Here is a 16048-nt window from a genome sequence, read left to right on the forward strand (position 1 = left end):
TATGTACAATCTGCTCAGTTCCTCCTGCTCTATAACATGCAGATACATGTGGATTGTACACACTGTACAATCCACTCCACTACTCCAGCTCTAGAATAAGCTGCCTGTAGATAGCACACTACGTACAATCTGCACAGCTCCTCCTGTTATATAACATTCGGCCTGCAGAAAGGAAACTATGTACAATCTGCTCAGTTCCTCCTGCTCTATAACATGCAGATACATGTGGATTGTACACACTGTACAATCCACTCCACTACTCCAGCTCTAGAATAAGCTGCCTGTAGATAGCACACTACGTACAATCTGCACAGCTCCTCCTGCTATACAACATTCGTCGGCAGAAAGGAAACTATGTACAATCTGCTCAGTTCCTCCTGCTCTATAACATGCAGATACATGTGGATTGTACACACTGTACAATCCACTCCACTACTCCAGCTCTAGAATAAGCTGCCGGTAGATAGCACACTACGTACAATCTGCACAGCTCTTTCTGCTATATAACATTCGTCGGCAGAAAGGAAACTATGTACAATCTGCTCAGTTCCTCCTGCTCTATAACATGCAGATACATGTGGATTGTACACACTGTACAATCCACTCCACTACTCCAGCTCTAGAATAAGCTGCCTGTAGATAGCACACTACGTACAATCTGCACAGCTCTTTCTGCTATATAACATTCGTCGGCAGAAAGGAAACTATGTACAATCTGCTCAGTTCCTCCTGCTCTATAACATGCAGATACATGTGGATTGTACACACTGTACAATCCACTCCACTACTCCAGCTCTAGAATAAGCTGCCTGTAGATAGCACACTACGTACAATCTGCACAGCTCTTTCTGCTATATAACATTCGTCGGCAGAAAGGAAACTATGTACAATCTGCTCAGTTCCTCCTGCTCTATAACATGCAGATACATGTGGATTGTACACACTGTACAATCCACTCCACTACTCCAGCTCTAGAATAAGCTGCCTGTAGATAGCACACTACGTACAATCTGCACAGCTCCTTCTACTATCTCACATTTTGCCAGAACTATGAGCAATCTGCTCAGCCCCTCCTGCTCTATAACATGCTGCCTACAGATAGCAGGCTATGAACAATCGACACAGCTCTTCCTGCTCACACTTTGTATGGGTAAATTTATCAACAGTGACTGAATGCAGAACTGCAACAAATCAGAGCTTAGCTTACATTTTCCCACAGCTGTTTATAAAATGTATTGGTTTCCACGGGCAACTAGACCAGTTCTGCTCTCAGACACTTCTGATAAATCTTCCCCGTTATGTGTGCAGATAGTACAATATTTTTTTCAAACGTTGGTGCATTTATGTTCTATCTGTACATATGATTATCGCCCTCCAGTTATCACCCATACATCAGTATCTCAGCTTCTTCACCATTGCAGTGCAAAGATACAAAACGCCTCCTGTGAATCTGCAAAAAAAAAGAGGCGCTTGGTGTTGTCATGGCAACCTGCTCCCGTCTCCGGTGACATTTCATCATGTCATTCTACTCATGGTGCACTTCATTAAAAAGGCAAAACAGGAAAGTCAGACAGAGATGGTTTATGTTTTTCCCTGGGTTTACATTTTCTTAATTGCACCAAATACAAGACTAAATCAGGCGCGTTTTACAGTGAGAGACAATAATTATACCATATGAGCAATGAAACTAACATGATTAGGATATAGGGGAACATTTACTTACCCATCCCGTTGATGGCGCCCATCCAGACTATCCGACGAGGATTCGGAGCTGCCGCGATTCACTAAGATTGTGCGTCCAATTTCCTGCATGTGTCGCTTCCCCGCTGAGGTCCACTGGAGTTCACCTTCCTCTGCCTGGTGCATGTGAGTGCATGGCTTGCAACACAATTTGATTTTTAAATTGCGCGGTTTGTCCAAATCAGTCTGGTTGTCTGACAGCCACGCTCCCCGATTTGTGTCACATGAAAGCCGGCGCCGATGTGCCGATCGCGTGCACCAAAAACTCGGGGCAATCCAGCACAAAATTGAAAAATTCAGGAAACCCAACGGAAAAGCGTCCAACGGACCCTTAGTAAATGTGCCCCTTAGTATATATAAGTAGAATCCATGCCAAGAAATCACCCGTAGCACTGTCAATGGGGGTTTTATATGATTATACTTTTCATCTATATTCTCTTATTCTATACCATGAGTATATGGTTAGGAAAGTTTGGTTGAAGACTTTTTATTTGTAACCGCGAAAGTAATGGGTTAAATTATGATTAGTAATTGTAGTAGGAGTTTCAGTTCTCCCCCCTCCCCCATGTGTTATGGATATGACTTTATTTTCTCATGAAGTTTTTGAAGAAGTAGTTAATATTTCTACAACTGGAGAGAATACATCAATAAGCTCATCCCGTACATGTGCTGATCACGCCTGGTACCATTTCACATGTTTTGCTACCTACCTTCCTGTCTACTATTTCACTGCACAGTTTCGTAGGTATGACCAAATTAAGATAAACCAATCACAACCAAGCTACTCCCTTCTAAGCTAGAGACATACTTTATAATTGATAGTAAATGAGAGAATCTTAAATAGAGACCTTGGGTGTCTGTGTGAGTCTTTCCTGGCATGCAGACTTTATAATTGCATTGTAATTCTAAACATGCAATATTCCCATTAGTGAAAGTTTTGACACATAGCTCTTAATGGACTTACATAAGTGTAGAAACTGCATCACCATAGGCAGACTGACATTACTGTTTTATCACTGCTATATCAATCAGTGTGATATAAAGATATAGATATATATATATATATATATATATATATATATATATATATATATATAGAACAGCTGAGGAACTGACACATGCAATACCATGTCTACCAACTCAGCACATAGGAAACTACTATTTTGTTAGTTCAGTTCCAATACAGAATGAACAAGCCTTTACTATTACACTACCTTTATGTATGGACTATATAGTTAAAAATTAAAAATGTAAAAAAGGCATAAATACCCATGTATAATAGATGACGTTTATTGTGTGAAACATCATGTTTCAGACCATGCGTTTTGAAAGCTGTATAACTGTAGTATTTAGACACTATATGATGGGAATATTTGGGCACAGTACTGCAATTCAGTTCTCTCTCTATCAAATTTAATTAACCCCTTCGGGACTCCGTCTATTTTGGCCTATAGGATGCGGTCCCATTTTTCAGATCTGCCCTGTGTCACTATAAGTGGTTATAGCTTTGGATCGCTATGAGATATCCAGGGGATTTTGAGATTGTTTTCTTGTGACACATTGTACTTCAAATTAGTTTAAAAATTTGGATGATATCTTTTGTATTTAGTTATGAAAAAATGAAATTTGGCCAAAATTTGGAAAAATTCTTTATTTTCAAAGTTCTAAATTCTCTACTTTTGATGCAGATAGTCAAAGCACCCAAATAAATTCATAACTTACATTTCCCAAATGTCTGCTTTATGTTGCCATGGTTTTTTAAGATTCCACATATTTTACTAGAATGTTATGAGGCTCAGAATTTAGGTGCCATTTTTTAATTTTTTGGGAAAATTACCAAAACCCATATTTAGATGGACCTGCTCAACTTTTAATTGTCTGTGAGAGGCCTAAATAATAGCAAGACTCGTAAATTATACCATTATGGAAACTACACCCCTCAACGTATGAAAAAAGCACTTTTAAGGAGTTTGTTAACGGTTTAGGTGTTTTATATGGGTTAAGACAAAATGGAGGCATGGTGTACAAATTGTAATATTTTTTGACAATACACTCATTTTGGGTGGAAAATTAAACATTTGAAATGGATAAAATGAAAAAAGGCTCCACAAAGTTTGATACCCAATTTCTCCTGAGTACACAGATACCCCGTATGTGGTGGTAACCCGCTGTATGGGCGCACAGCCGGGTATAGAATGGAAGGAGGCGTAATCCAGAGTAGATTTGCAGTGTTAAATTGTACAGGCTATACATTTTTTTTCTTTTATTAATGTGGACCTATAGGGGCTTATTTTTTTACCACATGAAATGCAATTTTTTGGTATGTAATTTTTGGGCATCTATAGCTAATTGGTGAGATTTTATTAACTCTTTGTTGGTGGAGGAAATAAAAACCATCAATTTTTAGGAAGATTTTTTTGTGTTTTTTTTTGGCTGTTTACCATACCATAAAAATAGTATATTATTTTTATTCTATGGGACGCCATGGTATATGTCCTTTAAAGTGAAGGGGTGAAATAACACAATAACTTGATGAGGAGCCTCAATTGAACTTAGTCCTACCCTGGAGCAACATCATTGTAATGACAAAGGCTTATCAGCAACCCCCAGACAGATGCCCATTAACTGACTCTAGACGGCCGTAAATTACATCATACAGACTGCAGCTGATAGAGGATAAGCAGATACATCATTTTTGGAATCCTACAAATGTGTAGATACTGTAGACAGATTTTTAAGATGAAGTGTTTTTTACTGTGAAGAATATAGGACACTGATTTATATACGGTATTTTTCTATTTTGTGATTTGAGATTGGACAAACATGTAGGATGAGGATGAAGCCTCTCAATGTTCCGAGCAGACCAATCATCTTCTCTCCCTACAGTTCTATGGATCACAATATATTTCATTTGGTCTGCTGAAATAAAAACAAGAGCTACATAAAAAGGAAACAATATCTATGCCACTACCATATACAAACTTTAGCTATGCCATGAATCAGAAGATTCCTACATGTGGAGAACCAGTATTAAACATTGAAACACACAATGAATTCTGTATTCTGAATTCTGTATTTCCATGAAAACAAATCCTTGAAGGTTTTAGACTGATCTGACAGCCCAATCAACCATATTTCCCTTAGGTCCCGTGCACAATACTATATATGGGGGACGTAAGGCTAGCATATGTCACCATCTCCTTCTATAGGAGAATATACACTATGGTGGTTTTCACAACCACAAATTATGGATCAGATCCTGTGCCCGCCTAAGTTTGCAGCTTGGACTTTTTTTTTCTTGTCTCCGACATGTGAAGAAGCCTCACATGTCGATGACACATGGTCCTGCAAACAACAGTTCAAAGGCCCATTGTTTTTGTGGCCTAAGAGCGCACAATGTTTGTGTACATGAGGCCTTCATTTGATAAGGTTATTTACTATTCTACGCAATCAGAACCTTTTAATAATTGAATTTATCCTTTAAACATTGTTCTTCTCCCTTTTATTCCTCCTATTTGGTCGTCATACGGACATCTTACTAACATAATTCAGTCATTTTACTGTAATAGCTGCAGCTTACAAATTTTTCTGAGTCTGGCGGGAGTATCCGGATCTTCTTCTTACTTATTAACAACTTTGACACTTCTGTAGAGGGTGGATTTTATCCACACCCTCCCATTAGTCCCATGAACCTGTCCATGCATGGGGCACTGCCATAAAATAGTGGATTGAATTAACACCAAAACGCTCCAGTTATTTAAAAAATGTTATCTTCATAAAATCCTTAAAACATCAGGTACCGGCTACAGGTAACATCATATCACCTACTCGATTCAAGTACATGATTAAGAGCACAGTTGCGCTTGAAATGCGTAGGTGATATGATTAGGCCTGTATATAACCACACACATAAAATAACTTTACAACGCTTTCTTTTGACCATCCTCCCACTCCCCATGGTAATTTCTATGGGTGCAGGTCTCGTTCAGACACCTATAGAGATGGCTTGTTTTCCTAGAACAAAGTACCGTAATCGTTGTAATGAAATTCATGGATCAAAGATTTATTTAAAATATATTATTAGTAATATATTTTTACTAGTATGAGCAACTAACGGTAATATGAACAATGCCAGGGAATGTGTTCTGTATTCCTGCAGAGAAAGCAGATATTTTTCTTCTAAATATTGGTGTGTGAAAATTGCCATCTGTTTTATTGTCGCCTCACTTCTTCAGCATGTATGTGCATTTCTAAACCATGTATTCTTATTCCAGTAGATTGTAAAGAGAAATCATCTATGACAGTGATGGCAAACCTTTTAGATCCAGAGTGCCCAAACTACATCCAAAGCCCAAATATTTTTTGCAAAGTGCCAATGCAACAATTTAAGCAGTAACTTATTACTCCCTGCTCTGTCACATCTTTAAATTGTATTGGCACCTGAGGACAGCAATACAGTAGAAAGAAGGAGAAAAAGCTTTGGTTATCATTGTAGATTCCTTCTAGGGTCCTGTGCTGCCTGGGACTGCAAGAGGCCTTGAGTCCTGTCTGGTAAACTCTGCTATGGGGTGATGGCCTGGGTGCCCATAGAGAGGGCTCTGAGTGCCACCTCTGGCACCCGTGCCATAGGTTCGCCACCACTGATCTATGATATTATAAAGGAGATTTCTAGAATTTAATTGAAAGTAAAATGTAAGCATCACCACAGTCTTTCTTATGGACCTGGCAGGGATTGGTGATCTTATGAATCTATCTGTATATATAACTATGTAGCGTCATGGAAAAAAGGCCCCAGCACTTTAATAGTGTATAGATTTTTTCCCTTTTGCTTGTAGTCCTCTGTTTATGATAATAATATTGTCAAGGCCCTATAAATACATTATTATTTTATTAGACATTTTCTGGCAGAACCTGTTCAGCGCAATAAAGACAAACTTTTACTGAATGCAGTAAATGTGTTTGCACTTGCTGAGTTCAGAAAAAAGTTGTTAAAAAAAAAACACAGCAAGTAGACAGGCTTATTTATTAAGGGTTAGCGGACGCACTTTCATTGGAATTTCCAACGTTTTGGGGTTTTGCGCGGCTGTGACAGGTATTTAACAGGGGATTGTGTCACACAATGGGGCAGATTTATCAAGCAGTCTGAAAGTCAGAATATTTCCAGTTGCCCATGGCAACCAATCACAGCTCAGCTTTCATTTCAACAGTGTTCATGAATATTTTAAAGGGGAGCTGTGATTGGTTGCCATGGGCAATTGGAAATATTCTGACTTTCAGACAGCTTGATAAATCTGCCCCAATTTTAGTGAATCGCGGCAGAGTGCATTATTATCGGACAATGCACTTTCTGTGAACTCCTCCGGATGGGTAAAAGTAAAAGCAACCACAATAACTAAAATGTTTTTGAAAGTAAAGTCCAGTTTTATAAATCTGATCACCTATTCTTAAGTTGTGGGTGTCCAACACCCAGGACCCCCTTTCATTGTTGAAAGCCATCTGGAGTCCACCACTCCTACATAATAGGCTAGTAACATCAAATCCATTAATCACGTGGCCTGTGTGTAGCCAAATCCCATCACAACTGCTGTACTATGTAAGACAATGGCCCAGATTTATTAAAGCACCTGCACCAGTTTTTTGAGTGACTTTGCACATTCTTTTTAGTGCAAACTGCTTGCACATGTATTTATAAAGTGTCTGCACCACATTTGTGTCGTGGCTGCAGAATGTATGTGGCTGCAGTATGTAAATATACTATACCCGACGCAAAATTCCGCACTGAAAGGGGCGTTCTGCTGCACAGTCAGACCGCGCAAAACACATTTATCAGGCAGTGACCGACAATTGTGTCGCATGCCCCATGCTAAAGGTGCACCAAAAATAAGTTGGTGCACTCTTTCGGAGCAGTGCAGGGAGCGCCAGATTCATGAAGAACGTGCGACACAATTCATGAATCTAGCTCCCCGTGCACACTACACAGGCAAACTGTGTAGTTGAATGAAGGTGATGAGAAACACTCGTGGCTCTTGAGACATTGGTGTACACCTTGGAGGCTGTGGTATATGTAAACCTTTTTTGTCATACTATACTTTGTTGACCTGTGTTCTAAAATTTTCATAACTACTATATATTATTATATGTAACTTTTATGTAACTTTTTTTAGACATGAGTTTATCAATTAGGGTGATGCCACACGTGGCGTTTTTGCTCCGTTTTTAAGCATGTATTTTCAGTCCTTTTTAATAAACAGGTTCAAAGCAGCCAAACGCACAGTAAACGGTAAACGTTTTTAAACGGACTGAAAACGAATGCTTAATAATGGAGCAAAAACGCCACATGTGACATCACCCTTGGTGTCAAGGTTTTGTAGTGGGTAATAAAAGTGACCCATGAGTTCTTAATACACTATGGCTAATCTTTTGTACTATATATTAGCACCCAATAGCCTTGAGAGTAACTGATTTAGGGTAACAGTGAGCTCTCATGTCAAATGGACTGAGAGTCATCTAAGCAGTCTTGAAAACTTGCCATTTCATCCATTTCATTTTGTTTTTGTGACCAATCATCACAATATCTGTGTCATGTTACAATAAAAGGATCCACTGTGTAAACCTCTGGTGAAATTAGAGGTAGAAGTGGGTGTTAATACTAAAAGCCTTAGGCTCTATGAGCGCCCTTGATATGAAATATAGTTAATCCAAATGTAAGGAGTCTAGTACACAGGATGGTTTTGTGTTTCACACTTGTTAATAACATCTAGATTTGAAGTGTGCTCATTGGAGCCGTATGTCCTTCAATAAGACACAGCTTGTTCTCATTGAGATTTTCAGCTCAATTTATCAAGGCAAGGTAGGCGATAGGAAGGTCATTGATTACACAATGCAGAATAAAGCATGTTCTGTATGATTGTCAATGTTGTCCTCTAAATAATAAAAGGGGTTATGTATATTCCCTAAAATTAACTATCATTGACATATATGAAATGAACATAGAAATGTAGCATATCCATTGTCACTGCTCCTTTAATGGGCAATCTATTGCTGTGTCACAGAGATCTCCTCTATTAGAAGCAGCTGGCTGGTCCTGCAAAAATTGTGAGGCCAACATTTAAGGGTTGCCTTAATAAGTTATAGGTAGTGTTGTGCGGACCCAAACCACAAAGTTGGGGTTTGTACCAAACTTTGCAGGTTCAGGTTCCTCGGATCCAGCGCAAAATTCATCCTGTGGTTAACATCTGCAGGCGGTGCTGGCACTGATCATGGGAGTCAACCCTTTAAATCCCGCTGGCGAAACTTGGTCAAATGGTCAAAACCTGGTCAAATGGTCCACTTATCACTAGTCATAGGTCATTAAAAGACTAGTCATTAATTATCGATCTGTAGGAATCCACCAACTGGTTTCTGCATGAATCAGTTGTTTTCTACATAATATACAGACCCAGAGGCAAAAAACTCTATACACTGTTGTGGCCTGGCTGCCTAATAGCAAACCATCTATTGCCGTCCCCATAGATGTGTGGCACCATTCCGTGCCGTGCATGCTCTATCTTTTCCTGAGTATGCGGCCGTGCGCCACTGTTTCCTATGGAGGGGTCACCTCCTGATCCTTTCCAATGCACGGCGGTATGCCCGCCCGGCAGGCTTACTGGCATGTGAATGTACTACCACTTTATTCTAACAAATATGGCCACGTAACAGCATATATCAAGATATCAAGCCCTATAGATATAGGATTGCCTTCTGGCTCTATGCAAACTGATATAATCAGATAACATTAATCCAATGTATATGTCTAGATGTAGCTTCAGACAAAGGATTTCAGATATACTAATCCACCTCCGTCTCCTTCTTGTGCCCCCCTTACATATAATGAGCTGCTGATGCATGCATTATCACAATGCTTCTTGATAGTCTCTTACACTAATTAGCCAAAGCCTTAATTTGTAAGCAGGGTCATCAAGTTTACTATTTCACAAGCCACATTACTAGAATATCATCAAACAGGAAGACGTCTCTGTCCTCCTTTTGAAAGTCAGAGTTTGTCCTAGCAGATTAAGGCTCTGCAATTATTAGAGGTGGTAAAAGACGTCCCTTTGATGTGCAAGACGGGGAGGTTCCAATGTCAAAGACAAAATCAACCAACAACCTCACCAAAGCGATCTGTGATTTATTCCTGGTGTGTCGCCAAACTCTACTAATACAAACAAGGTAAATTCATGGCAATGACTTGTGGAATTTCTTACTTATATTCATCCAAAATTCATGATTTATGATTTAGGAATGTAAATATTCAGGGCACAGAACAATTTCACTGCTGCATGAAAGCAAACAACACTAAGACATACATGTCTATAGCCAAATCACAATGATTTGTATAAAAAACACAATGCAATATAAAGCATGAGAACCGATAATTGTTTTACTGGACATCTTTGTAGGAGTATGGGGTCTTCTAGGCCCTGCAGACTCCACTCAGAGATTTGGGAAAGGAATAGACTAATAAACTAGGAATAGAAAGGAATAGACTAATAAAGTCTTGATGACTAGTAGGGAAAATGTGTCCTTTAACCTCAATTTCTTCTGATCTTTCTACACTGCCTAGCTTCAATGCTTCAAACTGAGAGCAAACTCATATGACACTTTTCCATGCACTTTTTTGATATTTCAGATGATTACATTGACTATGAGGACATTAGATGCTTTCAATATTTTAAAGCAAATTTAATTTGGAAAGAAAAAAGAGAGAACACAGAGGCTTCTCAAGAACTTCGATGGTACACCCCTACACGGGCACAATGAGCTTGTATTGCTGAGTAAAGTAAATCAATTCCACATTTTCACATGCTTTGATTCTTTTTAAGATATATTTTTTTATATAATCATGGGTTCCAGCTAAGACTCTAAGACTTTTCTTAATTAAGGCCGGAATACATCTTATCATATGGTAATCACTGCCATTTCGTGTAATTCAGCCTTTATTTTACACTCAACAATCCCATTTGCCTCCAGATAATTAACCTATTACTCTGTTTATCCAAATTGCACTAGGGCTGCATCTACTGTAAGCAAGTGTGGGGTTAAAAGCTCACTGTAAGTTTAGATAGATGCCATGATAGACACATACATAAATAATAATAGATAACATTTGACAGATGATTGATAGAACACAAATAGAGATAGATTTGATAAAACAGGAGAAAGATAAATAGAAAAATAACTAATAAATAGATTTGATTGACATATTGATAGAGAGCTAAATGTGATCAGCAGGTGATAGTAGCCCTCCTAATGTTGGTGGAAGCATTTTGATAATAATAACAAGCAGATTGGGGGCCTAACATAAATCTAGAAAAGGACGAAGATAATCCAGCACTGTGTTAAAAAGTTTTTAAGCTTTATTCTTCAAACATGAATGAATTCTTAAAACATAGCATGTATGCCTGACGCATTTCAAACCCCTCAATGGCCCTAAGTCATAGCTTTTGTTTGTAGCAGTCTTCAGGCTGTGTAAGATAAATGTGTCTGCTGGGTTACAACAGATCACTAGAATTCCAGAATTCTGTAAGACTACTTTGCATACAAAACAGCAGTGATAAGCAGTAGCTCTAGAGATCTGTGTAATCATACCTTTGTATGCGCTGTTAGTAGAAGCAGGACTGTGAAAAGTGAATTTATAATCTAAGTATGCTGCTTCTGCTTGGACTCAGGAAGGGGGTGTCTTTCAGGCTATAGACTAGAAGTAGAGTGAAGAAATCAGGCGATACCTTTTTGAGGCTAACTAAGTATATTTGATGGTGAACTTCCGAGAATAGCAGTTCTCTTAGACTTCATTCACACTAACGCGTGCCCGGCGGGCACACGTCGCATATGGGTGAGGAGGAGGCCACGCCCCTCTCCATAGAGATACACAGGGCACAGCGCTGTATTACAGGGAAAGATAGGACATGTGTGCTGTCCGTGTGCTGCACCATACTTCTCCGTGCGCTAAGTGGCAGCCTATAGGGAATGTATATAAGGTGGCCGTATATACGTCCCCCAACGGTTGTCTGAATGTAGCCTTAGTCAGATATGATGTTATGAATGAAACAAAAAATTCACAGCATTTTATGAACAGACAGTGATCATCATAGGTCATAAAAATCTAAAAAATATAGAACTACTAACACTACACACAAAAGTATAAATACAGAAGTTCAAACCTCTGGTGGATTCCATTTACAATATGTTGAATTTTTTATTTTGAAAAAATAAAGATTCCATTTTGGATCTTTTCTGTGTACATTCATTTTATCAGCGGAGGTCCATGGAGTTGGACCACCCTATCCTTATGATCAGCCAACAATTTTAAAAGATTGGATTTTACGTTTAATGTTGTCATAGCTGTTGATGTAGCATAGATAAATGAATATTATATAATATATACTTATCCCATCCTGGAAAAGGTATATTTGCATATTTCCCAGAATGCTCCAGTAGACCACCAATTGACTGTAAGTCTCCACAAGCCTGCAGAGGTAGTCTCTAATGGCAATGTCTCCATAAGGAGTCTTATTCTTTCCCTGATATAACTCAACCGAAGCTGAGCGCATGATCATTACTCAGTTCTCAGCTTTTCTCTACTGGTTTAGATCATTCACTGTTTAATTTTACAGGATGTCACAAGACATTTCCTATACTCAAAAGGGTACCCAAAGTGAAATAAAATAATGTGTAAAAACAACTTCAATGAGAGAAGGGGGTAGGGACCAGGATAAAAAGAATGTGCAATCTCAAGTATATAATGAAGGAGTAATAATAGCTGGAAGGATAAGAGTAACAACAAAAAATGTAAATTAAAACTAGCATATACTGGCAAAATGTAAAACATCGAAACTGTATTTTCAAAAAAGATGAAAAGTATGTAAAAGAAAACCTGTATGTTATGATGCATATGAAATTAAGAAGATTTCATCACAATCACACAATTCATCAGAAGCTTAGGTCTGTTTCTGGGTACTCAATTGGTTAAAGATGACAACACACAATAAAACATGTGAGGGGCCTAGAACTGCAGAGCAGTTTCTGCGCCGGCACCTCACGCTACAAAAAGGACTACCAAATATAGCAGCATTATGATAGAGGCAAGAGGGTTTATTTAATACAAAAAGAAAATGTAATCCATATCCAAGACTGCAGCAAAGAATCACAACATATCGACTTATTATTTCCCCATAAACATACATCTGACATGTCTGCATTGAGTGCGGCTATGAAGGTGGCCACTGCCTGCCACTCCCACCCAATCTCTTGCAACATGCTCCCTACTGTATATACCATACCATGGTCTGACACATCCCACAATGAATTCTCAGCCTCATAGTGAATCATTATCATCCTTTTAAAAAAAATGTGATGTTTAACCTATTAGACTATGCTTGGATCATTCATGTATTGATTCAAGAATGTATTACTAAGGCTAGACATGAGTAATGTACCCAGACATGCGGTACTTTTTGGTTGGCTTTCAGGTCAATATTTTCCAAACTGAATATAATAGTGAGGTTCACCACTTGAATATACATGAAGTACAAGTCACTTACCGGCAGCTGCAGCCAGCAGCAGAGCCGAGTGCAAGCCAAGGAGGAAGAAGACCATACTCTGATTTGGAGCCATAACCTGGATTACCTCCCAGATATGAGTGATATAATGGAGACACAGTAAAAATTAGAGGGTATCCAAATCTTCTGGGTGTAATCCAATTTTGCTATAAACGTGCTTGTAACCACTAATCCATGAGGGGCCTGGAAACGCAGGATCCTCAGTGGACTAGATCTTCTTCTCCCGCTGGAGAATGCTCATTCCTGGGAAGATGTTCTGCCTGGCGGAGGCTGTGATCCCTGAGAAAACCAATAATATTCCCACTCTTCTACACAATCCTAATAAACTTAAAACAAGATCCTATTAAGGACATATTCTGGAGCAAAAATATCACCACTGTGGAAGTCTACATCTAATTCTTCCTCCTCGTAGGGGTGAAAATAAATACCATTCTATAGAGATATTTTATATGATTTGTCTTCTCTTGAATAAAAATTTAACTGAATCCACAACGGCCAGAAAATATATATATATATATCTTCTTTTAATATTTCCGAATTCTACAGAATTCTTATTTCGTGTGGGATTTTTGGTTGTGCTTCATATTATCCTTATCAGATATATAAGATTTTCTTTCCCTTTTCCACGTTACTCAGATTTCCTCCTTCCCATCTGTAAAAAGATTGTCTTCATTAGCCATAAATTCCATCTGTATGACACGCAGATCTTCTTCTCATGAGGGTCTTGCAGCAATCAGATGCCTATTTTCATTGTCCAGCAAAAATATCGGAGTAGGCAGCTGCGTGTCCCAAATCCAAGATATTCCCAGCTTGCTTAGAGTTATCCTCCCAAGATGAGGCCCTGCTCAGGCTGCGGTAGGACGTGTCTTGCAGCTGTATGTGAGTGTCACAGCACTGGATCCTACAAGGAACAAGCCATCTCAGGACCCTCAGACAAGAAGGCAGCAGCTCCCCACTCCTCCCTTGGGGAAGCCACCTAAAAGGGATGTTCTGCTAATGTGAGAGGCTTGAGGAGGAGAAGGAGGAGGGGGCTGGAGAATGAAGTGTTGATGAGGAAGGCACCCACTCGCCTCCCCTCTCTTTCTCTCTCACACATACACAGACCTCCTCCTCCTGCCTCTACTGCTCCTGTGTCACAGCCAGACACAAAGAGGCCTCTCACACCGCCCAGACTGAGCGAAAGGAGGAGGAGGAGGAGGGGAGAGCGCAGTCCTAGGCCTCCAATGCTTTTTTATTGCCCTCTTTCAATCAACTTTATTTTCAAGGAACAGAAAAACAGCACAAATAAAAATAATTATGGTCCCAACATTTCAGAAGGCACAGCCATAAAGCATAAATCCGACATTACAAAACTTAACAATTCTAGAGCTGAAACATAAATACATTTTATGTAATAACATTAAATTTGTGTTTAGATTAGGCAGCCAGGAGCGCTTGTTGGCTGCGACTTTAACTTCTTGTTTTATTGTTTATTTGGGAAAATTATCAATTTACTTATTTGCAACTTCACTCATTGTAAAATGCTTCAAAGTTGCTTCCTAATTGATAAAACTATTGTGTGATTGCTGCACAGCTGCCTAAGCATCCATATTTATATGTTTTTCACTAATGTTATGTGATAATAATAATAATATGGGATTGATACATTTGGTATTCTAAAACACAACAGACCCGACAGAAGCACAAGCACAAAATAAACAAACGTTATATCAATGATTATGAATATATAAGTTAAAGGGGTAATAACAGATCATAAAAATTTTTTTAAACAGAATGGGGCTTATTTACTAAGGGTTGCGCTACTCACTTTCATCGGACTGTTCATCATTTTTGGGATTTGCGCAGCTTCGACGCGTATTTTACAGGGGTTTGCGCTAGGATTTAGCGCAGCTGCGCTGGCTTTCATGCGACAGAAATGGGGGGGGTTGCTATCAGACAATCCGACTAATTTGGACTGAACACGGGATTTAACACATGCTCTATGTTAAAGCTGCACCAAAAAATGTTGCCGCACTCTGTCGGAGCAGTGCAGGGGGCGCCAGATTCATGAAGAATGTCCACCACAATTCATGAATCAGGCGCACCCTGCACACTTCACAGGCAAACTGCACATTTTGATAAATGTGGGCCATAATGTTACATGTTAAGAAAGAAAATCACTACATTATGTGGAGCCAAAGGGAGGATGTGAAAGCCCATCCCTCTATTTATCAAACACCTGCAAGTTGTTAGGCACCCAGGTTTGCCATCTATATCTACCTAAATATGTTTTGGAACCCATTTAAATAGGTTGAGCAACCACTATAAAGAACATAGTAATTGTGTTTCAATCATACATCCATACTATTAGCTACATTTCCTTAATTGTACTAAAAGAAATGTCTGTCGTCTACGTCTGCACAACAATGTGGTTTAGACCTGCAGGTAGAGACCAGGTACCAACTCTGTTGGATAATATACATGCCTATAAGTGATTGTGCTAGCATCAGCCATTATAACAGGGCATTGCAAACTAACGACCCTTAGCGCAGCATAGTACAGGTAACCAGGATTCTTCTACTAATAAAATTACATTTCTTATATATTGCAATCTTTTATGTTACATTTTTAATGGATCTATTAGTTAGCAAGCAAACATTGTCAGCAGATAGTTGCCACTAATTTAGCATCCATTTGACATAGTATGGCACCTGCTAATTGCTTAATCATGC

General features: G+C 39.0%; 1 protein-coding gene across 2 annotated transcripts in view; it reads right to left on the reverse strand.

Annotated features, from left to right (window-relative positions):
* BMPR2 (bone morphogenetic protein receptor type 2) overlaps nucleotides 1–14519 on the reverse strand; it is a 121672-nt gene extending 107153 nt beyond the window's left edge. Inside the window, exon 1 of one of the 2 annotated variants that reach the window (XM_072121203.1) lies at nucleotides 13320–14519. In XM_072121203.1, the coding sequence (XP_071977304.1) occupies nucleotides 13320–13392 (73 nt within the window). In that variant the 5' untranslated portion in view covers nucleotides 13393–14519. The remainder of the gene's footprint in view (nucleotides 1–13319) is intronic. The other variant, XM_072121204.1, reaches the window with a different exon arrangement.
* Between the last annotated feature and the right edge of the window lie 1529 nt (nucleotides 14520–16048).

This window comes from Engystomops pustulosus, chromosome 8, assembly GCF_040894005.1.
Source record: "Engystomops pustulosus chromosome 8, aEngPut4.maternal, whole genome shotgun sequence".
Taxonomy (NCBI): Eukaryota; Metazoa; Chordata; class Amphibia; order Anura; family Leptodactylidae; genus Engystomops; species Engystomops pustulosus.